The sequence below is a fragment of the Equus przewalskii genome, chromosome 17 (genome assembly GCF_037783145.1).
Source record: "Equus przewalskii isolate Varuska chromosome 17, EquPr2, whole genome shotgun sequence".
In the NCBI taxonomy this organism is placed as follows: Eukaryota; Metazoa; Chordata; class Mammalia; order Perissodactyla; family Equidae; genus Equus; species Equus przewalskii.
Genome location: NC_091847.1, coordinates 20,470,842 through 20,496,206, shown reverse-complemented (window position 1 = coordinate 20,496,206; position 25,365 = coordinate 20,470,842). Strand labels below are relative to the sequence as shown.

General features: G+C 38.2%; 1 protein-coding gene across 3 annotated transcripts in view; it reads right to left on the bottom strand.

Annotated features, from left to right (window-relative positions):
- THSD7B (thrombospondin type 1 domain containing 7B) overlaps positions 1-25,365 on the bottom strand; it is a 795,232-nt gene that overhangs the window by 320,745 nt on the left and 449,122 nt on the right. For all 3 annotated transcript variants that reach the window (XM_070579625.1, XM_070579626.1, XM_070579627.1), the window contains exons 11-12: positions 7,022-7,151; positions 3,421-3,524 (exon numbers count right to left, since the gene is read on the bottom strand). In XM_070579625.1, the coding sequence (XP_070435726.1) occupies positions 3,421-3,524; positions 7,022-7,151 (234 nt within the window). The remainder of the gene's footprint in view (positions 1-3,420; positions 3,525-7,021; positions 7,152-25,365) is intronic.

The window sequence follows — 25,365 nt, the reverse complement described above, 5'->3', positions numbered from 1 at the left end:
TTGACACAGAGTCACCGTATAGCCTCACAGTAGTCCTGAATCAAAGTACCTTGCCAATCAAATATTCATATGTAAATGTTCTGAAAGGGACATCATTTGCAGAGCGTAACTGTTATGGACTGAACTGTGTCTCCCCAAAATTCATTTGTGGAAGCCCTAACCCCAAGTATAACTGTATTTGGAGATAATAAAGACCACCAGAAGCAGATTGCTTTCAGCTGGCAATGCCAGCAATACCCCTTCACTCTCCTACCTCAGGGGTATATCAACTCTCCAGTCCTATGTTATAGTTTAGTTTGCAGGGATCTTGATCATCTTTCCCTTCAACAAGATATCACATTGGTCCATGATGACATTATGCTGACTGTACCTAGTGAGCAAGAAATAGCAACTACTCTAGACTTATTGGTGAGGGTGGGAAATAATATGAAAAAAATCAGGAGCCTTCTACCTCACTGAAATTTCTAGGGGTCCAGTGGTATGGGGCACATCAAGACATCCCTTCTAAGGTGAAGGATAAGTTGTTTCATCCGGCCCCTCCTACAGCCAAAATATAGGCACAACACCTAGCGTGCCTCTTTGGATTTTGGAGACAACATATTCCTCATCTGGCTGTGTTACTCCAGTCCATTTACCTAGTGAACTGAAAAGCTGCCAGTTTTGAGTGGGACCCAGGATAAGAAAAGGTTCTGTAATACGTCCAGGCTGCTGTGCACACTGTTCTGCCACTTGGGCTGTCGGATCCAGCAGATCCTGTGGAGCTTCAAGTATCAGTGGCAGATAGGGATGCTGTTTTCAGCTTTTGGCAAAATAGTATCGGTGAAGTGCAGTGCACGTTCTTAGGATTTTGGAGCAAAGCCCTGCCATCTCTGTGGATAATTAGGCTCCTTTTGAGAAACAGTTTTTGTCTGCTACTGGGTCTCAGTAGAGACTGAATGCTTAATCATGGGCCACCAAGTTGCCAAGCAACCTGAGCTGCCCATGATGAGCTGGGTGTTATCTGACTCACCAAGTCATTAAGTAGGGCACGCACAGCAGCACTCCATCATTAAATGGAAGTGGTACATATGTGATTGGGCTCAACCAGGCCCTGAAGGCACAAGTAAATTACATGAAGAAGTGGTCCAAATGCTCATGGTCCCAACTCCTGCTACACTATATTCTTTCTCTCATCCTACACCTATGGATAATTCCCTATCCTCACTGACAGAGGAAGAGATGACTCGGTTCTGGTTTACAGGTGGTTCTGAATGACATGTAGGCACAATCCCAAAATGGGCAGCTGCATCACTACAGAGCCTTTCTGGGACATCCTTAAAAGACAGGGGTAAAGGAAAGTCTTCCCAGTGGATAAAACTTCAAGCAGTGCACCTGGTTGTTGGCTTCTCTTGGAAGGAGAAATGGCCAGATGTGCAATTATATACAGATTCTTGGGCTGTGGCCAATGGTTTTGCTGGATTCTCAGAGACTTGGAAGGAATGTGATTGGAAAATTTGTGACAAGGATGTTTTGGAAAGAAGTACGTGGATAGACTCCTCCAAATGGACAAAAAAAAATGTGAACATATTTGTGTTCCATGTGAATACTCACTAAAGGGTGACCCATAGAGGATGATTTTAATAATCAAGTGGATAGGATGATCTATTTTGTGGATACCAGTCAGCCTCTTTCCCCAGACACCCCTGTCATCACCCAATGGACTTATGAATAAATTAGCCACGGTGGCTGGAATGGGGGTTTATGCGTGGGCCCAGCAACGTGGCCTTCCACTCAATAAGGCTGACCTGGCTATGGCCACCACTAAGTGCTCAATCTTCCAGCAGCAAGAACGAAGACTGAGTCCCCAACACAGCACCATTCCCCAGAGTGATCTGTCAGCTACATGGTGGCAGGTTGATTATATTGGACCATTCCCATCATAGAAGGGACATTGTTTTGTTCTTACTGGAATAGACACTTATTCTGGATATGGACTTGCCTTCCCTGGAGGCAAGGCTTCTGCCAAAACTACCATCCATAAACTTATAGCATGCTTCATCCATAGACACGTTATTCCACATAGCATTGCTTCTGATCAAAGAACTCACTTCACAGCAAATGAAGTGTGACAATGGGCCCCTGCTCATGGAATTCACTGATCTTACAATGTTCCCCACCATCCTGAAGCAGGTAGCTTGATAGAATGGTAGAAAGGTCTTTTGAAGACTCAGTTACTGCACCAGCTGAGTGCCAATAGCTTGCATGGGGGAAAAGTTTCCCAAAAGACTGTATATGCTCTGAGTCAGCATCAAATACATTGTGCTGTTTCTTCCATAGCTAGAATTCATGGATCCAGGAATCAAGGGATGGGAATGGGAGTAGCACAATTCACTATTACCACTAGTGACCCACTAATAAAATCTTTTGCTTCCTGTCACCTGCGATCTTATGCTCTGGTGCCAATAGGTCTTAGTTCCGAAGGGAGGAATGCTTCCACTACGAGAAACAATGTTCATTGAACAGGAAGTTAACACTGCTGCCAGGCCATGCTGCCTCATGCTTTTGAATCAACAGACAAAGAAGGGATTTACTGTGCTGGCTGGGATGATTGATCCTGACTGATACAATAACCTATACAACAAGAAGAGAAACTTAACAGTAAATATGTCTTTTAGAAGAATTATCAAACCACTGCAATGTAGTTGGTCCCATAATGTCTGATTTTGCTACATACGTCCCTTTAGTGACAAAGTGGTCATATTTTAAAAATAAAGCACTTTTTATCAATCCTCATATTACTGGCACTTGGATTATGAATGAAACAGAAAAGTGAGCAGTCTGATGAGTGTTCAGTGCTTTTCAGAGATTTCAATATGCCACACCTTGTAGACACTGGTGATAAAAGGCATTTCTACTTAGACCCAAAAGCCTATTCACAACATCTTCCAGAAATTTTAATAATTCTTTTCTATGTATATTATATAAAGAACACACAGCAAGTGTGTATATAACAATTACATTTAAGTAATGATTATTAAAATTAACCAATTAAATTATTGAAATTAGTTATCCTTTTATTCATTCAACTAATATTGAATTAGCACTTAAAATGTGTGATATATACTATTGTCTAATCTTGGCATATCCTTCACTCCCTAGCTAATATCCAATGTACATTTGGAACATCAGCATTGGGGTATGCTGATGACTGAGCATAGATATTTGCTTACATTGCATTAATTCTTAGGTGCACTAGCTGGTTATGGTTGAAAGATGGTAAAATATCAACATTAATGCCAAACAAACTCAACCACTGCTAAATATAAATAATCCAATCCTATAATACCACAACTTATTCAAACATAAAACTAAGCAGCAGTTTATAAGAGAAACATAATTTTAAATCATATTTGACTACAAAAAATTTTAAAGTCCCCTTACCTCTTGTTTGTACCCCTTTTCCACAGGCTTCACTGGTGCCCATTATTCCTTGCCTGACGGACTCTGGCACCAAGAAACAAGGGCTCCATTTCTGCAGCTTCCACCTGTGATTACAAGGAATAGCAGACTAGAAATTTCACCATGACAAACATACAAAAGAAATACTTGAAACAGACAAATTTGAAATCCAGAAGCATAAAGATAGTAATTCAATAAAAATGGATTTGAAACCAATGTCATAAAAGCACCAGGGATGACAATAGTCCACTCTGCCTCAGATTCATAGTTAATGCAGTAATTCCATTTTTTAAATGTGGACATTTTGCACAAAAACCTTAGTTCATATAGTGAAGAGCAATAAAAGCATTAGAAGGACAAATCAAATCTAGAAGGCGTACCTCTTTATGAACTTAAAATTGCTTAAAAAAAACAATAAAAGAGAAAATCTCTATGTTCCATTGGAGTATTAGAGAATCAAGATTCAAAGACCTGAAAGTTTGGGGTGCAAATCTTGACACTTGATCTTTTGCTTCAAGTATTTTATAAGATGTTTCCTAAGACTTTGGAGTAACTCAAACATCTCAGTAGGTTATAAAGTAAAAGGGAGGTGGGGGGCCACAGAGATCTATCTTACATGAAAGTTCATCTCAAGGAAGAGAAATTGATCTGCCTCTGATGAATTACCAATATTTCTATTCCTCAGATAAAGTAATCTCTAAGGAAGCCTTCTGGCTTTCCACTGTTTTCCTTTCTCAGGTCAACAAGACTCTCTTTTTATGATCCACAGGACAGACTGTGACTTCTGTCCTTTAACCTGTCTTTTCAGAATGTTCCACATAACCCATACCCTAATTGTAACCAAGACTCTGTTCATTCACTTAATATATTTTTATTCTTTTTCGTATAAGCCAATACCTCTGATAAGAGACGCTACTTCAAAGAATGGAACAGAAATATGAAGCAAAAACATCACTGACTGGTTTTGCAAGATGAAAAGTTCTAGAGACTTGTTGCAGAACAATGTACATAAAATTAACACTACTATACCGTACACTTAAACATGGTTAAGATAATAAATTTTGCGTTATGTGTCTTTTACCACAAGAAAAATAAAAGAAGTCTTAGTAACAGAAAAAAAATGTATACCAGAATTCCTTTGATCAGGAGAAGTCACTTTAGGGAACCCTCTTAGTTATGTCAACAGACCTTGATATAGTGGGTGGAGGTCACTTCACATAGCCGGCCATGAATATCAGCATGCACTACCTCCTCACCCCTCTTCTAAACTAAATGAGTCTCAAGTTCTTGGACAATTGGAGGTAAGTGAGGCAGAGGTGGTCTTAACGGAGAGATACAGACCATCTTGCAGAATCAAGTAAAGTATATTACAATGTAAAGTTAAAAAATATGTATATATCATTGACTTCATTCAAGTGGCCTCCATATTGGGAATAACTGAAGAATTGGGGAGAAATCAGGGAATAGTAAAACAGAAAAACACACCATGTTTAAAGAAATCACCTATTAATTTTAAATAGTTGTAACTTTACTTTGTATATGCACAGACTCACTCAGTATAATTCAAAACACAGAAACTGAAATGATAAGGAGTTTTCAATTAGGATTTGTCATTCATTCAGATCCCTTAAGCTTACATAGCCTTTCTAGACCAGAATGAGACCAAGGACTTCAACCTAGTGTAGTGTGCTTCATAGACTGAAATAGGAAGGAATTTTCAGGACTCTCTTGTTAAACTCTCAGTTTTCAGATGATAAACCTGGGCTCAGGAGGTTAAGTGTCATGCCCAAAATTGCCCAAGTCAGGGCAGACCAGCTGTCAATCTCAAATCCCTGGATGTTCAGCCACAGACTCTTGGCTATATCCCATTGCCAATTCTACGCAGGGATATACCGCCCATACAGTCTTCCCTTTTGTTGGGAAATCCTCAAATTCACAGAAAAATTTCTATAGACATTTTGATTCTGTTTTAATTTGGTAAACATGTGAACATGTCACTTTAATGGAGTAAAAAAGAAGAATCGGAAGATAAGATAAAGGTCTATATTAACCTGCCTCCCTAACATACCAACGAGGGAGAAAGCAAAACCTAAATTGGAAGGACATTGCTCAAAATTCAAGGATATTTTACTAAAGCACAGAGAAGCATGCTGATAACTTGGACACATATTAAACCACACATCAGGAGAAATGATACAATGATCCAATCCATATGCAGCGGAACTGATTTCTGGGGAAAATGGAAGGAGGTCAATAATAGAAACTAGTTCAAACATGAGTGGCTAAATTGAAGTCCAGCAAGAAAGTAAAAAGAGTGGACAATAGAGAGGAAGAGGCCACTAGCAGCTTCTAGGATTTTCTCTGATTATAATAGCCTTGGGTTCAGAAAAATGTCTAATAATATTTGATTTGGCTAATTTTTTCAATTGAGTGTTTTCCCTGAGAGCTCTTTTGCTGGACACAGAACTTTCAATATTTATACATGGCACAAAAGGATGAATATTGACAGTGTTTCCACAATGTCCCTGTAGTTAATGAGACAAAATTAGCAGTCTGGGCACGTCCCCAGTGTTTATTTACAGCTTCCCCAAACTGGTCATCAGATAGAAACAATAGGAGTAAAGGGATGATAAAATCAATAGTAATTTAGATTTCTTCGTTGATACCCTAAACTTTAATGTGAGTCATCTTCTAAAAAAAACAAAGGAAAGAAAAGAAAAGGAACTTGTATTTTCCCCAATAAATCAGCCCTTGAATTTCACAGCTTTAAGATATAGTTTCTCAAATAATCAGGAGAGACACAAAGCATTTTTGCTAAAGGCATTTTTAAGTGTGCTGATAACTATTTGATTTTCAAGACCATGGACTTTATTCACAAATCAGTAAAACCCAATAGTGAATTTAATCCAGACGTACTTTAAAGCAATATTTTAATCCAATGTTAAAAGAGTGGAAGTTTATGACCAAACACACAAACCTCAGGTATTGTTTTTGTAAATAATAATCACCAACTTGCCAAGAGGGAACAACTAGGTAACATATAGTTTAGAAGTTACTCGTTTTAGTTTTTTTAAAAAAATATTTTTTTCACAGGTTAAACTTCTTTTTCTAATTAGATGTTTTTTAAAATGTGCATATGATAAAAATTTAGAACCAAAAACATTTTTGAGTTAAAACAAGCAACCATTAAAGAAGTACAAATTTGATTTTTAGTTCTTGGTAAAAAGCTTTAGGATGAAGACAATAGAATTAGATAAGTTATCTGTGTGTATATGCATGAGTGTTTCAGGCAAAGACCTCATCCTGAACCTCTTTGGAGCCTGACCCTGAAAACTGATTGCCTGGATGGCAGAATTCCAGCAGCTCATTTACAATAAAAACATGTGTGTTTCTTTTTTCCTGTTAATTAGACTTTCACATTCTTTCTCAAAATAGATTCCAGATAAGAGGGGAAAGCATTGAGGTACTCGAAGGTAAACAACATTACCTCATCTTATTCCTCACTAAGCAATCATATTTTATATGAAAGAAAATAGGTCAGATTTTATACTAAAGTCTAATGATTAACTCTGAAGGTAATTACCGATATATGGGGCACAATGAGACATCTTCACATTCTCGCTCTTCAAATAAGGTATCTGGGCACTCCTGGCCTCCGTTGGCTGCTTCTTGAATGATAATCCTGTATCGAGACTGTTTTATTGTGGCATTTCCTGAAGAAAAGGAGAAATAAAATTATAGTGCCCTTTTAGGTGGAGAAAAATCCAGGGTTAGGAAGCAATTGAAAAAAAAAAGAGGTGAGGTAAGAGCATGTGAAAGGACTAGCTGGGAAACGAGAATAAGAAGCAGAGACCCAGGTTTTATACTTAACAGTAGACTCAATCTTACTTCTATGAGATAGACATGTAATACTTAATAACCGTGATTTCAAATCTACTTATTCTAACAGGTAAAGATTGTTTCCCATCGTCTTAATGTATTTTAAATGAATCATAATCTATATTACCTGTGGCATAAGAGTTACATTGCATAATCTGAGAGGGCCCAGAAACCCTCTTTAATCTCAAAATAACAGCTCAAGGAGCTAGGGTTTTACTACTGGCAATCCACTCCTTCGGGCAAGGAACTTCCTTCTGTTGGCTACTTTTTACAACGCAAACACTCTTCTTAAAATTGATACATTACTAATGTATTTATTTATGGGTATTGGCTTACTAGATTTCTTATTTCTCATTACCTGAGACAATATGCATGTAATTGAAATTTAGGGAAGAGGCACTAAAATTGTGATGGAACAAAATATTGTCTACTTCATAGTTTTGCTGAGAAGCAGAAGTATTAACAGGCACCTCAATAAAAAGACAGCTGATGTTTGCTTTAATGTGTTGGAGCCTTCATTTCATAATCTTTAGATGCCTTCTGAATCAACAACAGCAACAAAAATCAATTATAGTTATAGTGGTTATCAACTACTTCAATTACTATATGCAAGTTATTGAACTAGATAAGAAGATACGAATTCTTGAGCTTACATTTAAACAGAAACAAAAAGGAGCAGATAGATACACAACTAGTTACAAGCCATTGTAGGGAGAGAAGTGACAGACAGGGGTGCAGTGTTAGGAGAATATAGAAGAAAGAGCGATAATTTGTGTCCCTGGAAACCAGACAGATCACGGAGGAAGCAGATTGTATTATGGGACTTGAAGTCTGAACAGGAAAAAGAAAAATAACTGAAGTCATTTCTAGGCAAGAAAAAATTTTTTCTTTTCTTTTCTTTTCTTTTTTTTTTTTTTTGCTGAGGAAGATTAGCCCTGAGTTAACATCTGTGCCAATCTTCCTCCGCTTTATATGTGGATTGCTGCTACAGCATAGCTGATGTGTGGTGTAGATCTGTGCCCGGGATCCAGACCCACAAACCCAGGCCACTGAAGTGGAGCATGTGGAATTTAACCACTATGCCACGGGGCTGGCCCCAAGAAAACTGTTTGAGTAAAGACACTGAAATATAAGGAATGGAATGGAATAAGGCACATGGAATTTATAGAGAAAGACATGCAACTGCATTCAGAAGGAAGATGTGTGTGTATGGCTTGTGTGTGTGCACATATGGAGGGTTATAAAGAATGGAGAGCAGGGGAGTGTAGGAGAAAATGGAGTTAACTGGTAGGTTTGAGACAGATAATGTATCTAACTATGTTAAGAAGAACATTTCTAGAAAGCCAGTAAACTAAGTGGAGTAAAATAAAAGAAAAAAAAAAGGAGGTTTCATTAAAATTATTTATTCACATGGTTTTAAAAAAATCATTAGCACAAAAAGGCTCATAGTGAGAAGCAATTGACCCACAAGCCATTCCCTGCCCTCCTCCTCCCAGAATATTTGGAACCGTTTCTGCATTTAGTTCTTCTGTGGTTATCTCCAAATCTATAAATAATATGCTTATGCCATTACTTCTTGATTTATTAACTTTAGACTTTTTAGAATTATATCACTATTTTTATGCCTCTACTGGTTATTTAAAAGCTTTAAACAAGCCATATTTTTTTCAGTCCCACTCCTTACTCCTGTCCTCCATCAGACCAGCCGCCACAATTCTAAAGTGTCTTCCTGGGTAGATGAGCTTCCCCTTCTATTGCCACCCACATTCCTGCTAAGTTAGGTCATGCTTTCCTGTGCTGTGTCACAGTTTCTCGGCTCTTCAGTCTTTGTCCATTACATCTTTCATAAATGACTTTTGGCGCTCTCATCCATCAATGGTCCTCTCCTTTTGTTTTGGATGAGGAGTTAGGGCTTTTAAAATTCATTTTTATTATTTTAATGAGATTATGAGTAAAAGGGGAGACCAAGACATTTACACATTTCATGATCTTGAATTATAAATTAAGGAGATGTATGGGATATTATCTATATCATATTACATATTATATATATTTTCTACATCTATTCTATTACGGAGATGTATGGGATATTATCTATATCATATTACATATTATATATATTTTCTACATCTATTCTATTACAGATCTCCTTTTTTTTTCTTTTCCATTTTTAATCTGCTCCATATCCAGGGAAGTGATCATATTAGAAGTGTATCAGTGACCCCCTTCTCCATTCGCTTCTGGTTAGGTTTGGCCAGTGGGCAGATGGGGCACACAATGGAAGGAAATAAAGATGGCAAGAGGAGAGAGAGATAGATTGGGGTATTTATTTCACCGGATTTTATCCTCTGGATCATCTCAAGATGGTTTCCTACCCCTACCCAAATCCCCGGTTCCTGTGAAGGGGACACTTCTACAGCTACCTTCTCTGAGTTCTAACTACTCCAACCCCTACCAACTTTCAGGCTCCCAACGTGGGTAGTCCAGGTACTGAACCATCTCCTGTTAATTTAAGTTACCCTGCCCATTCCTTTGTAAATACTCCCTTCGTTAAATTTTACCCAGTTGCCCCATTTGAGTGGGCCACTTGTTTCTTGCCAGGACATGCTAATAAATCAAGGAAGACAATCTACTATTTGAGAGAAAGGAATGCTATAATTGGCCCCTCTCTAAAAGTAGTTAAAGCCCTCTGAGGAGTATGAAACACAAGGTAAAAAAGAAAAAAAAAAACTATAATTAAAACAGTTCTACATAATAATACAAAAGCAATCTCAATTTCAGTGGGGACATCTTTATAAATAATAACTCCTTTAGGAAAAAGTCTCTTCTCCCACTCTCAATTAATTCCAATTACACTCTACTTACTCTGAAAATCATTTTTTACCTTTAGGATATGTATGTGAATGGGTGTGTGTGTGTGTGTGCACGTGCACGTGCACATGTGTGTTTTGTCCAAGTGTTATCTTAGGTGACCAGAAATAAAGATTGAACACAATAGGAAAAAAGAAAGGGATGACTTTACCTCACACTGAGAGAAAACATGGATCAATGCCTCTCCCTTCACACTGCATGCACCTGCAAACACAAAGCACATGCACCACACAAAGGACACTCGCATGCAGAGGTGCTCTGGTTTCTGGTGTAACTCTAGGGCAAATAATTCAAAGTTTGGGAAAAACAGCTGCATTGATTATCACATTCTAAAGTGGTTCGGGTGGAGGTTGAGAAGGATGGGTTCTACAGGTAAAACAAACTTTTAGAATAGAGGTAAGGTATTTCCGGAAAGAAAATTGACTGTCACTGTACAGAAATGAAGAAGAATTTATAGGTATTTGAAGAGAGAGAGAAAGATAAGGGAGGATCTTAAGATAGGGAAACAACACCAGGATCTGTGAGAGATTTGCTATGAGTTTCTCTTTCTGTGTGAATGTGTGTATTTCTTTCTCCTTGAACTTTGGAATAGTCACATTTAATATTCGGTTTAAAAGGAATTTTCCCCTCGGTATGGTGTAAGTGCCTCAATTTATGACCAAACCTATAGCAGAGTCAGTTACACACAACAGACACGATTTAGCCGGCATCATGGGAAACTCAAGGGCAGGCATCATCTAAACTTGGGACAGAGCAGTCAACAGTCTTCTCACTCCAGCTCTACTTTGAAGCCAGCATGAGGGTAACAGTTTTGTATCAAGGAAGGACAATGATTCCAGAAATCCAAGAGGTAATTAGAAACAGAAGAAGTAGACACCAGCCCCATGGCCGAGTGGTCAAGCTCACATGCTCTGTTTCCCTGGGCCTGGATTTAGCACCACTCATCAAGTCATGCTGTGGTGGCATCCCACATAGAGGAACTAGAATGACCTACAACTAGGATATACAACTATGTACTGGGGATTTGGGGAGAAAAAAAAATGGAAGATTGGCAACAGCTGTTAGCTCAAGGCCAACATTTCTCACCAAAGAAAAAGAAAGAAAAAGAAAAACGAAGAAGTAGATGCCTCTGGCAGCATCCAACATCTTGGTTTGAAGTCAGACAAGAGAGAATGAACAAAAGGCTAAGTGAAGCTCTCAGAAAGTGATGTCAAGCAGAGCCTCTCTTTCCACTGAACACACAAGAAGAAAAGGATTGCTGGGAAGTAGATAAAGAAAGAGGAAGATAGTGGCTTTGCAAGTGGCAAACATTTGGATTACATATGTGTGTAAAACGTAGTAGAAGTTTCCAGGAAACATCACCTTAATCTATATTGGATCCACTTCTGAAATTTTGCACATGCTATCTTATTTTATTATTGCAACACTTTACGAGGTTGGTATTACTACTACTATGATTGCTATTATTCCCATTTTACAAATAAGAAAATGGAAGGTGGGAGAGTTACATAATTTGCCCAAAGTCACCTAGCTAGGATTAAAACTGTGGTTAAACAGACATCAAAGCCCATAATCTTTCCATAAGAGACTTAATAGTAAGATGTAGAGAGAGGGGCATTCCAGGGACGAGTTCACGTCACAGCTCCTTAGTCATTCCCAAGAGATCTTTTTCCTTTTCTAATCAGTTCTTCAATAGTACCCTGTTGGCAGAAGTCTTCAAGTGACAATAAAAACACGGTGTGTGAGGGCCTTTGTGAGTGATGCTTCCAACCTCATTAGGGCTATGAAAAACAACAATAAATTAAAGTGCTTGTTTGCAAACATAAACAACTGCTCAAGCATGATTACAGCTAATAAACAACTAGTCTAATTTCAATTTTGATTTATGCATATTTTATTATCACTAAGTCATCAGGCATGATTAAACATAAGTTATTAATTATAGTCAAAAGAAGTAACTCTCAAAGACGATGTCACCTTAAAGATCAAGAACCATATTTAATATAGGAAATATACAAGTGAGCTAGAAACATTGAGGGACAGTTACAGATTCTCTGTGAAGGTCTACACCAGTCTCTCCCAAAAAGATGGCAGCAAAGGTGGAGGAAATCAGGATGTAAAGAGCACCTCTGGGAGATTCACAGCCAGGTAAGCTGGGGCGCATCACACCAAACTGAAGAGTCATGACTGTTTAGCTCTGGTGCCAGGGTTATTCAATCAACGATTTGGAGTAAAGAACTGCCCCTAATTTTCCAATCAGTTTGCACTGTAAGAGTAGGGAAAAAGCAAGCAGAGCACAGGAGAGCAGGGTGAACATACACCCTGGCCGAGGGGAGAGGCAGGGCTGGAGATGAACATAGGAGGATAGGGCTCCTAAAGGCAAGTGGATGTGCAAAGTAGGTACAGGACGTTTACATATCAGCAATGTGCACAGATATTCCAATGCAATCTGCAGAATTCTAAAGGTAGTTTTTTAAAAAATGACCACTCTAGCTTTCCCTTTTTTCTCAAATAGCTCCATTACTAATAGCTCTAATAGATCTCTGTGACCCATTCTGCTTCATGGCACCAATATTCTTCCAAGCTTATTGCCTTGGAACTCTTGGTTGTCACCTGGTGCTCTCTTTCCTCCTCCTCACTTACACATCCAGTTCACCATTAAGCAAACAAAACCAAAAATCTGCTGATGATTCCTCTTTAATTGGTCCTGAAGCCAAAAGATGGCACCAATGATATTTTAAGATTCATATCATAAACCACTACACGTTAAATATTCCCAGGAGTTGAGTTACAACTCGAGGGTCTTTTAGACTTCAGGCAATTCCTTTAACCTTGAGATGCCTCAGCTTCCTTGGCTACAAAACAGGTAAAATAAAAGTTTTTATTTCATACAATCACTGTGAGGATTAAATGAGATACTGCATGTAATACATGTACATATTGCCTGGTACAAGAGGTCTTCTCTAGCATAACAGGAGTTCATGCAAGACACATGCAAGTTCATGCAAGTGAGAAGAAAGATGAAAGAAAACAGTAGAGGAAATTCTTCAATGGATGACGCTCTTTCTAATTAAAAGAAAAATGTAACAAATTGGTCTTCTGTTCAGTGCTGGGTCTCATCCACATTCTAAACATCTAGGATTAGACTGTGAGTGGCTTAAAATCATTCCCTGTTCCTGGTAAATTAAACTACAGTTGCCACACAGTTAGTACTAACCACCTTCTCATAACATTGGAGAAGAAGGGACAGGGTGTGTAAATGTCCCGTTGGTTCAGGGCAGTCCTGATGAATGCCTGTTATCCTGACTTAAATATTAATAGCTCATCCACTCACTTTCAGAAGTGCCTCAGTTGGTGTGAAAAATTGTATGATCCATTGGGAAGAAGACTGCCCCTCCATGTGAATGCAAGAAACAAGCACATTTCGTTTCTCACTGCAGCGTAGGGTTGCATTTCCAATGTGTGGAAAAGGTAAACTGCACTGCTGTTCTTAAAATTATCTCTTCAATCTGACCACTGGACTTTTTTATTTCTTGCCACAGAATTCTGCTTGGGACAGCTGCTCATGTTTCAGAAGACGACTGTTTTGTGCCCCAAGCACACTTGCTCATGAATCATTAAATTAAAAATTAAAGGACAAGGAGAGTATAGGGCTTACCTCAAAATAATCAACTGGAGCTACTTTATACGTGTTGTTATGATAGAAACATCACAAGTAGATGCTAAATAACTAAAGAGAACTGGCATTTAATCAAAGTGGAGCATGAATACAAGGAGAAAATTTTCACTTGGCAAAAATTCCAGATGATCATTAAGAAGTCTGTTTCTAAGTCAACTCTATAGTCAGACAGGGATCACGATACAATATTAGGCAGCCAAGTTTCTTCAACATTAAATCCCCTAAAAAGTACATTCTCTCTACTGACTAATTACACACAAGAGAATACCCCTTTCTAGTTTACTCACAACCATTGTTGAGATTTAAACAGAGTCCATTTCCTTTTTAGAAAAGATATAAACCAGGATTCACCACCAGCCCAACTATCTCCCACTTAAATTTAGAGAAATAGATACTGTGACTCTGAGTTCTCACAGGGAAGCACTTACCACATACAGTGTTATCATCATCGATAAATATTTATCTGGCGTCTGCTATACGTAGGCGACGCACCTAGGTGTTATGTGTTAGACTGCAATGTACATACATGCATTATTAAATCTCCCCAGTGAAGCACAAGTGAAATTTGATGGATGGATAAGAATGCAGAAGTTCTCCATAGTTTTAGAAGCATTCAGCAATGATAGTATAAACTTTGTATTTATTATCCAAAAGCCACCAATCCAGCATGCTCTCTCTTTGTTCAAGGAGAAATGGAGGGCTTAAGTGGTGAAAAATGCAATGCCCTAGAAGAAGTATGAGTAGGAAGTTTTCATATCCTTCCTTCCTATTCGTCTTGGTGTTCCTTATATAGAGCTGATACCTCAAGAGCAGCCTCCTTTCCCAGAATTCCCTCCCAGCCTAGACCACCAAGTGCTTCAAAATGCACACTGAGCCAAAAACCTTATCTATATATGGATGAAATTGAACACAATTGCAAAGCTTTTCTGCTAAACTTCCCAGAAACTTTGAAAATAGTCTCCAGGATATCCACACACTTCTTTTCATTTTGAAACACTGCCTGAAAAAAATGTATTCTGTATTCTTAAATTTTCATAATCATCATTCACTTTGCAACAGAGGCCAAATTCATGGCTCTGGCAACAGACAAGACCTCCAGGGCTCTGATTTCTAATCCCAGCTCATTATTGAATTGCTAAATGACCTTGGTCAATGCACTTAACCTTTCAGAGCTTCAATTTTGCTTGTCCTATGTGGATAATACTGTGGAGTCAAGCCACAAGACAGCTGTTGGGAATGCCTAATTAAATGGAATTTAAAGCATTTTGTAAACGTAATATACATATATATATAAAACTAACCACTGAACTTAAAATTCTTTAAATGCAAGCCCTTACCACAGATTTCAGAAGAAGCCACTCATTTTATATCTGGATAAAATATCAAGGATGACAGCCAAGGCAAGTAAACATTTCCTCTCTTTCGTAGGCACCACACACTCATTGAAGTCTATGCAATAGTTCTAATTTCCAGGGACTATCTCCAATTACCTCTACTTCCTATCCTCAACCACTGGTGCTCTTAAAATGTCTCCAATCTGGAGCACTAACCTTATCAAGCAGTGAAGGTCTTTGAGCCTGGCCCTTTCTCTCTCTAAATATCAGAACTGAAGTCACCTTCAGCTGCTCTCCATGTCTACTCAATTCATGTGGTCCTTAACCCTGGCTGCATATTAGAATCTCAAGGGATCCTTTTACAAACTCCTAATGCTCCCTCAACTCAAACCATTTAAAACAGAATCTCTGGTGGATAGGGCTCAAGTATTGGTGTGTTTAAAAAATCTCCAGGGCAAGGGACTACTGATTTAGCACAATTTAAAGCTAGCATTTCTTATTCATCCACTATGTAAAAGAGGAAAAAGACAATGCAGCATGCTTAACCAAGCAATAGAAAACAAATGAGCACTAGCTAAATCACTACTGCTCTCCACACATTTAAAAAACGCAAACTGCCCTATAGCTAAGTACATCATAATGAGTATAACTGGAAATGTATACTATAAACGAGGAGGGTTAACAACACTATTTATAATGATGAGTTGCACGGGTCTTTTCTTCTTGCCAATGTGTGCTGAAATGACAGGGATTTATTTTTCCCCCTATCCTGACCCCTTTTTATTTTAGCAGATGAAATGTCTAGTGGCTGCCTGCTACAAGGCTCCCTAATGCGTTGCACTTTATCAGCATTGACTGAAATGTACTGTAACACCATACCGCACTGTATACAGACAGGTTTTGGGGAGCACAGATGTCATCCAAGATAGAAGCTCAAGAGGCTGTCATCATTGTTAAGCATGAATACTGAACTATATATTATAAAGACCCTTTTAAATAATCCATGTTGCCCTAACCTATTAATGCTTTATATACTCATAGGAATAAAGGATGCTATTCATGCTTGGCATTGTGCTGACAGCTAGAGGACAGAAGGTCTCCAGGTCAAGTTTACATGTCATAGCACAATGAGGACAACTCAGGCATGCATAGCTAGCAACTTCAGATTGTCAGTTCCTCCATTCTTCTTAGAGGAGAGTGAAGTGTATCGCTTGGCCATTTGATATACAGAGCTTGACGTGTTCTGAATGAATCACGAAGGGAAGCAGAAAATGACACCCCAAAATATACCACTTTGGCATATTGATTATTTTGAATTAATGGTATTTGAAAAACAGCCAGGGTAAGCTCTGACCCTACTTTGTGCCCCCAAAAGCAGGAGATAAATCTCGCATGTGAAGGGTACCTTCCCTGTACCAGGAGGGCAGAAGGCATCCTTATCACGAGAGACAAGGAATTTAGGGCTGAGAGTGCTGTACAAACAAACCTTGTTACTTCTTCCAATTTACTACCCCAAGACCAAACCCCTTTATCTTGTCAATTCTTCATAAATATATTGTTTCTAAGTCTAAAAGGTATAAAATTGGTCACTTCTTTGAGTCTCATATTTTTATGGGACTCCTGTACATACAAAATTAAATTTGTCTTTCTCCTGTTAAGCTGTCTTATGTCAATTTAATTATTAGACCAGCTGGAGAACCTAGAAGGAAAGAAGGGAAAATTCTTCCTCCCCTAAACCACCACTCACTGCGGCTCAACCACACAAATCTTGGTTTCTGCAACTCTTTGCATCTTTCTAGGATGTGTCTACATGTAAAAACTGGTGTCTCTGAATGAAAGGCGCAGGGAATCACTCAGACATTAATATCAGTTGTGATATTAAAGGTTTTGTTTTAGGGATAGTGGCAAGACAAGTTAAAGGAAAATAACTCTGTGAAGGCAAACCAATTAAAATAAAGTTTTTTTTAATTTTTAACTACAAATTCTAGCACAAGGTAGACAAAGACTCTTAGTCATCCTTTCTATTCATGAGGTACATGTTATTGCATATCTTGCTGTCTTCATTATTTTGTAGCACCAACATAAAGTCACTGGCTTTACAAATTCCTTTCTTGGCTTAGTGTTGATATAACAACGTGACTTTTTAGAATCAGTGAGTCTGGAATCCCAGGTCTGTGAACTCTGGAAAATTACTTATCTTCTGGTGTCTCAAAGAGAAATAATTAGAATACCTTATTTGGGGCTTTGAAGATGAATAATCAGGTAATGGAATGTAAAGTAGTTAGTTCAGGGTTTGGAATCTGGTAACACATAAAAACGTTAGTAGACAGGTTAGTGTAGGGGATGGATTAAGTGTACTATCTCTCTCTCTTCATCTAGATAACCCCTATGCTTCCTTTGAGACTGAACCTCTTTCAAAATGTCTTTCCACCCCACCCTCAGCCAAGCAGCCCTCCTCATGCTTCCGTGGATCTACAAAGGTCATGTTGCATCTTTTTGTCTTCTTGTCTCTCTGTGCCTTCAGACAGTGAGCCTCTCCAAGTCTTATTGTAGTGCTTAAAACCTAGAAGGCACATAACAAATGATTGTTGAATAAATAAAAGGATGAATGAGTGAAAATCATGACCAGATGAACATATAGCCATCTTTGTTGTTAGTGCCATGGAGTTGATTCACACTCCTAGCAACACTGCGTACAGCAGAGCAAAACCCTGCCAGTCTTTTGGCTCCATCCTCTCATCTTCCAGCACTGTATCAGACAATGATCTCCTGCTATTCATGACCAATTTTTTCGGCAGTGGGTGGCCAGGTCTTTCTTCCTAGTGTGTCTTAGTCTGGAAGCTCCGCTAAAACCTGTCCACCATAGGTGACCCTGCTAGTATTTAAAATACTGGTGGCATTGCTTTCAGCATCACAGCAACATGCAGCTGCCACAGAATGACAAGTGACAGATGAGTGGCGTGGTTCCCTGACCAGGAAACGAACCCAGGCTGCAGTAGTGACAGCACCAAATCTTAATCACTAGACCACCAGGGCTGGCTATATAGCCATCTAAAAAACATTGTTTTTCTTGAATGGGAAGTTGGAGACATTAGTTTCTAGCAATAAGGCAGACTACATATCTGCAGAAACTCTGCCATCACAAAGAAACTTGAATGCTGGAGAAGTTTGTTTTTTAATTCAGTTTCAAATGTTTATCTTTTTAATTTTGGAAGTTTTTAAATATATCAAATGAACCCAATGTATTGGTCCATCAGCTTCAATAATTACATGGGCCAATATTTCTCATCTATACCCCTAACCACTCCCACACACACAAATTATTTCAAGAATATTGAGACATATTATCATTTCATCTGTAAATATTTCAGAATAGATTTATAAAAGATAAAGGCTCTCTTTTAAACATAACCATAGGAACAACTACCATATATAGAAATACTAATACCAATTAACCTAAAATACTCATAAATACCCAACTGTCATTGAGTTACAATTTGGGTCCCAATTGTCAATTGGGTTATAATTGGTTGACATGTCCTACAGGTTCCTCTTCCTTTTCTTTTTTGTTTCCTTTGCAATTCTCTTTGAAATGATTTTTAAAATATTCTATAAAGCATGGCTAAAAATGTAAGAAATTAAGGGAAATTTCTGGAGCACTAGCCCTTGGGGAAATTTCTCCACTGCTGGTGGTGAAAGTCTGGATTTTAATGCCTGTAAAAAATCAGTAAACAGGAGACAAAGCCCACTGCCAGAGCACAGGGCAAGGTTTGGTCAGACACAAGCCCCTCCACACACAGACAAATAAAGCCTGAGTCCCTTGGTGTGTGGACTAGGGAAAAACCTGCTCTGACAGAGAGAAAGAGTGGGCATGCTTTTCTCTCTTGGCCTTGACTCTAGAAGGAACAGAAAAAGATGAAAGAAGTCACCCAGAGATTTCCTATCCAGATGCCTCTATGTGTGTATGTGTGGAGCTGGAATTCACACTATTCTATGCGGAAGAGAGCCCAAGACATAACTGTTGATAAGGCGATCTAAATTGCTCTGGAAGAAGAATATTGAAATCCTCTAAGGAGGAGATACCATTCTAGAAATTAGGAATACAGCAAAACAGAAGAAAAAACGTTATTCTTGGCCTCATGGACTTTACAGTCTAGTGGAAAGGGAAAGACAGTAAAAACATAAATGTCAAATATTTAGTGTTTCATATGCAATTAAATGCTGTGCAAAAACCAAAAACAAAACAAAGTGTAGAAAGGGGTGCTAGGGAGTGTGTGCATCCATGTGTGGTAGGAGTGGAGGAGAGTTGTCATTTTAAACTTCAAAAGCCTCAACAGGAAGGGACTATTTGAGCAACAACATGAAAGAAGTTTGGGCGTCATCTATATAATATCTAAGAGAAGACAAGCCTAGGCAGAGTGAATAGTATTGCAAAGGCTCAGAGCCAAATTCCAGAAAGAGCAAGGGAGACAAGAGTGGCTGGATCCTTGGGTATATTGGAGTGAGAGGAAAGATAAAAAAGGAGGTCAGTGTCCCCAATGGAAAAAAAAAATTAGATTCCTATCTAATATCATACTTAAAAATGAATTAGTAAAGATATATGTAAAATTTACCAAAGGAAAAGATAGGGTAATAGCTCTCTTTTGAACAGGAAAAAATATCTTAAAACACAAAAATGAAAATCATAAAGTAAATGACTGATAAATTCAACTATAATGAAATCAATAATTTCTGCTCATTGAATGGCAAACCTCACCCTGAATGGTAATATTTGTACTACATGGAACCAAGCAAGGTTTATTCTCCAGAATATAATCTTCAAAACAATAAGAAAAGTGACCCAAGCACTTACCACATTTCACTTACTTGCCAAGTGCTTTACATGAATCAACTCAACCCTCTCAACGATCCTAAAACAGTTACTCTTATCATTTCCTTTTTGCAGGTCAGAGAATGGAGGCACAGAGAGGTTTTGAACGTCATCCAAGGTGCCAATAAGTGATAGAGAGGACTTGAAACTCAAGCAGTCTGGGTCCAGAGGATGTGTTCTTACCTGTTCTGCTTCACTCCCTGTGACCCTTCCTCACCCTGCCCTTAATCCCTCCATCCCTCCGATCCTTGAATGCTCTCAGCTGAGTATGAGAAGAATGTAGTCCAATAACATTGTAATCTAATAATCTGGGTTAATGTGTTAGTGATTGGATATGGCAGCTGTTCCCAAGAATCAAATCTCAAAGTCAGTTAGGATCCTGGCCCCTAGAGATAACCAATAAGGACCAGGACCAGTGTCATGGGCATATAACCTGTGTGGGCCCATGGGGGCCCCAGGTTCAGTGGGGCTCTTGGTTTAAAGCTCTGCTGCAGCTGTCTTGAAATTCTTAGTAATTTTTGAATAAGACACCCACATTTTCATTTTGCTCCGGACCTTGCAAATTATGTTGCTGGTCCTGATAAGAACAGATGGTAATGTGGGGAATTAGTGAGATCCTCTTTGTCTTCGGGCTCATTTTACTCCTTGGAAGCACACACTCAGAGAAGTGAATAGGAAGAGTTTGCTTCATCCTGGAGTTCTGACAGTTGCTTACTGTTTTTGTTTTCTCTTAGCACTTCCTTGAGCAGGAGAAAGGGTTTGCATAATCATCCAGTTACATGAACTCCACATGATGGGTGAAAAACCCACCACACATCAGGTCATGAAGACACGCTATTAAACAATGTTGAGTTATGGTAATTTATATGCTTACCTATGATTCACATATTTTTATTCAAGAAAACAGATTGTCCCCATTTCTTCCCAGATAATTGAATAGCCTCATAATTTTCCCACTCATTTCCAATGCTGTCTAACCTCATTATTTTCTGTACTATTTTTTTTCTAAAATACAAATCTGATTTTATCAAACTCACCCTTAAAATTTAAATTATCTATCAGAATTCCAGATAATGTCCAAACTTCTTAGAATGGTATAAATCTCTTCATGAACTGGCTCCTGCGTATCTCTCTAACCTAATTCTTATCACTCCTTCATATGCATTATGCATCCCAAGCATCACGAGTTGCCTGTAATTTACTTAATTAAAATGTACCCTGGTGCTGCCAACCTTCTGCACACACATCCCTTCTTCTATCTCTGAGAAACCTGTACTCCATGTTTACTTGGAAACTCCTGATCTACCAAATCTTCCCTCCTCTGACCACTTAACTAGAGCAAGACTCCCTCTTCTTTGTCTGCTTAATACCCTGTGCTCATTCCTGTTATAGAACAAATATGTTTCCATACTTGAATCCCCTACTGAAAAACCCCTTAATTAAAGTAACCTCATCTTATTCATCTTAATGTTACTAGCAGTTGGCACAAAACTTGGTATATAATAAACCCTACAAAAAGGTTTACTGAACCAAGGATACATTCATTTGTTATCATTCATTCAATAACTATTTTGGCACTTACTTTGTGGCAGTCACTATTCAATGTGTTTCAACAGTGAACAAGACACAGAGCTTACTTCCTAGTTGGGAGAATGGTAAGTGCTATGAGGAAAATAACATGATATAATGAGCAAGGGAAGGTGATTTCTAATAAGGTTGTGAGAGAAAGACTCTCTGAGGCATGATATTTGAACTGAAAACAAAGTGTTGATCAAAAGACACTCATGCAAAGAGCTGGGAAAAGAATATTTTAGGGAGAAGCAGCAAGTGAAAAGCAAGTGAAAGTTTAAACAAGATGGAACAAGCTTGGTCAGAAACGAGGCAAGGGTCTCTGGAGGAGACTAAAGGAAGCAATAGAAGGTAGGACTGGAGTTCACACAGTTGTGGAGCAATGGACTGTGAGGGTGGAGCCCTCTTGATGCTTCCTTCCAAGGGCAGGGAGATCCATTTCCACAGCCCTAATTGTCCCTGAATTCTCTCCACCTCCCTCATTTGCGTCTCCTTTGGGAAGGATGAGTCATCTAAATCATGACTTTGGGAGAAAGAAGTGAACATATGTGACTCTTGTTTCTCTCTCCTTCTCTTTCTTCAGGATATATCTGCTTAGAGGGTGCACACATTCTGAATTGTTCTCAGTCATGCTCGTTTAAGTTTTTAGGTGTCCAACATGGACTGTGGCCAGGTAGGTAAGCCTGTCTAATTCTGGGGTTGAGAATCAGCTGATATTTTGATTTTCCTCTGCTTTGACTCTCAATTGCTTCTGAATTTTGGTGTGGGAAAAGGTGGGTGGGAAAAGATAGGTATCCATAAAGTCCAAGACCAAGTAGGAGTTTGTTGGTCATGTATAATTTTATTTCATATTCCATGCAATGTAACAAAATATATACTTACTAAATTCCTATTATTGTTCTGCCAGAAGCAAGTCAATCTCTCTCTCTCTCTCTCTCTCATTCTCTCTCTACACACACACACACACACACTTACTTCTAAGTATCTTTTGTTTATAAAATTAATAAATCTATGGCTTAAGCTTGAGTACTCATGGATCCTACAACTTACTCAGGGGAGACAAAATGGAGGACAAAGAGGGAATTATCACATGTTGAGCAACTATTACTGAGCTAGCCTCTTCAAGTAGGATAAGAAAGCCCTAGGAATAAGTTGTCTTACAGATGCTACATGTATATCTATGCTAAAGACGAGCATATAGAGTCTTAGGGAGGTTAGGTAAATTTCATAACATACAACTAGGAAGTGGAAACAACAGGAGTCTATCGAATTACGTTAGATTCTAAAGGTCAAGCTCTTTTCACTACACATGATCAAATTAGAGAGAAGCTCAAGACAGAATTATTACCAAGCACTAAACTGAATATAATCAAATATCAGTTCAAAAAGTGTTGCGGTCATTTAGCAATGGGAGAGGATATTGTGGGCTCAAGTTAGAAATTAACATACCACAGAACTTGTCACTTCATTCACACAATCTACATTCCTACTTTGGTTATCATCCATAAGGTCTCTAAATAAAGTTATGATATGCATATTTTAGGTATTAGAGCAAATTAAATTTAACTTGGAAAAATCTCAAATGGCAGAGAATCTATCATTCCTAGCATACTTTTTTTGGATGTTTTATTCCTTATCATTGAAAACACATCATTCAGTAGATACTCTATCTGAACCATCTCCATGCAGCAGCTTAATTTTGAAGGAACTTAAAGAGATTAGCAGAATATCCAGTGATGACCTTTCTATTACGGAACACTTAAAAGTTGTTTGTCTAAACCATGAGCCATCTACTTCATTTTGAACAAGAATTTAATATTTCATTGATTTATTATCATACACAAATTATTTGATGTTCTTATAAAATCTGGAGTTACAAATTGACATATTAAGATCCTAACATTTAACTCCACTTCTAACTCTATGCTTTGTTATAGTAATACAAATTAAATACTTTATAAATCTACCATCATATCAGCTAACTTAGTGAGCGAAAATCTCCTGAAACCACACTCTAATTAAGAATCATATTAAAATGGGACCGAAGTCAAGGAAGTGAACAATAATTATTCTATTAAATTGTAGAAAATAATTTAATAAACTTAAAGTAACACACCAGTTAAATCGAAACTAATTTACTCTATTTCTTCATACAAAGTACATTGAAAGTCTAAAAATAAACTCTTAATTAGGTACCTGGATTTCTGAAAGGGAACTCACTCACCTCTACAGGCAAATAAGGACTATATTGTATTGCATTGTATTGTCTGCAGAGAATTCTAGAGATATGAGAAAGAAACCAGCCAGAAGTAAAAACAATTTGAAAAGAAAGAGCATTCGCATCCAAAGAAACACGGATTTTTGCCACCAAGGCTAACAATAAATCATTATGAATATCCATGTGAGCCACAGAATTTACTTATGGTAACGTAGTTTGACTGTTGAAAGAAGGATGTTAATAGTGCTTTAAAGCAACTACTTGATGCAAACTAAGACAGCATAACAGTGGATTTCAGGTACAAAGGACAGAACTTCATGCATCAAATCTACATTTGTTTATTTTGTTTGCTTTTTTTGTTTATTTGATTTTTTGGGGTATGTTAAATTTTTTTTTATTTTTTTTAAGACAACACTGTTTGTGATAGACTATTGATAGCAATGATAGCAAGGGATTTTGATAAGAATTCAATACACGCAAACTGCATATTTTGTTTGTTTGAAGTATAATATCTGGCCCAGATCATGCTCAGGGTGAGTGCTTTCTCTCTCTTCCCAGTTTTGATTCTATACGAAGGTGTCATTTGACTGCATTTATATTCCCTGCAGCCTCATTTTCCTTTTCTATTTTTCTACTGAATTTACAACAGCTCTCTTCCCAATCTGAAGCTCTGAAGTGAAAAGGGGATGGCTTTTGCGTTGGGAGGTTTTGCCATTCCTCTGCCTAGAGGTCAGCACATAGAGAGACTGGTGGAAACATAAGGGAGGGAATAAGTTATGTTCTGAATTCTCTCCCAAACAGCCAAGCTTGGGTGTCCCGGACAGTCAATCTCAGAGGTGAACAACCACCACGTCTATCTGAGAGGAATGCTCCTGTAGTCAGTTCCTGCCTCCTTCCTGCACCACTGTCCCCTTCCCTTTCCAGATGGGTCCTGATCTGAGGGGGCTGGTCCACAGGTGGCTGAGTATTGTGGAACCTGAGACAAACTGAGCCACGAAACTCTCTTACTTGGTAATTTGAATATAGAGCCTGAAGGAAAGTGTCTGTCAGTGTTGAGTGCTTGACTTAAGTTTTGCAGAGCAGAGACTGGGACAGCATTTATGGGGCTCCAGATCTGCTAGTTATGATGGTATAGAGATTCAGAGGAAGCCCCTTAGAAGGGGCAGAACACAAATGCACACAGAGAAGCAGAGATGGGAGGAATCACATTGGCTTTGAGAGTTGAAGAGAGAAACCTCAGTTCCTGTTTGCATTTATGGTTTCCATAATGCCTACATAGAATTTTCATCTTATTTTTGAACTTTTGTGAGATTTCCTGTTATGACTTCCCAACAAGCCCCTTTTTACCTAAAATAACTGAAAGCCATTGATCCTTCAAAACCAAAATAGACTTGACTAGAACAATAGAGTAGATGCAAGTTATACATTTCTTAAGGAATCCATTTGCTCATGGTTAAATTAAATGTCTCTACAGATAGTGGTTCTCAAATTTAATGTTTTAGAATTA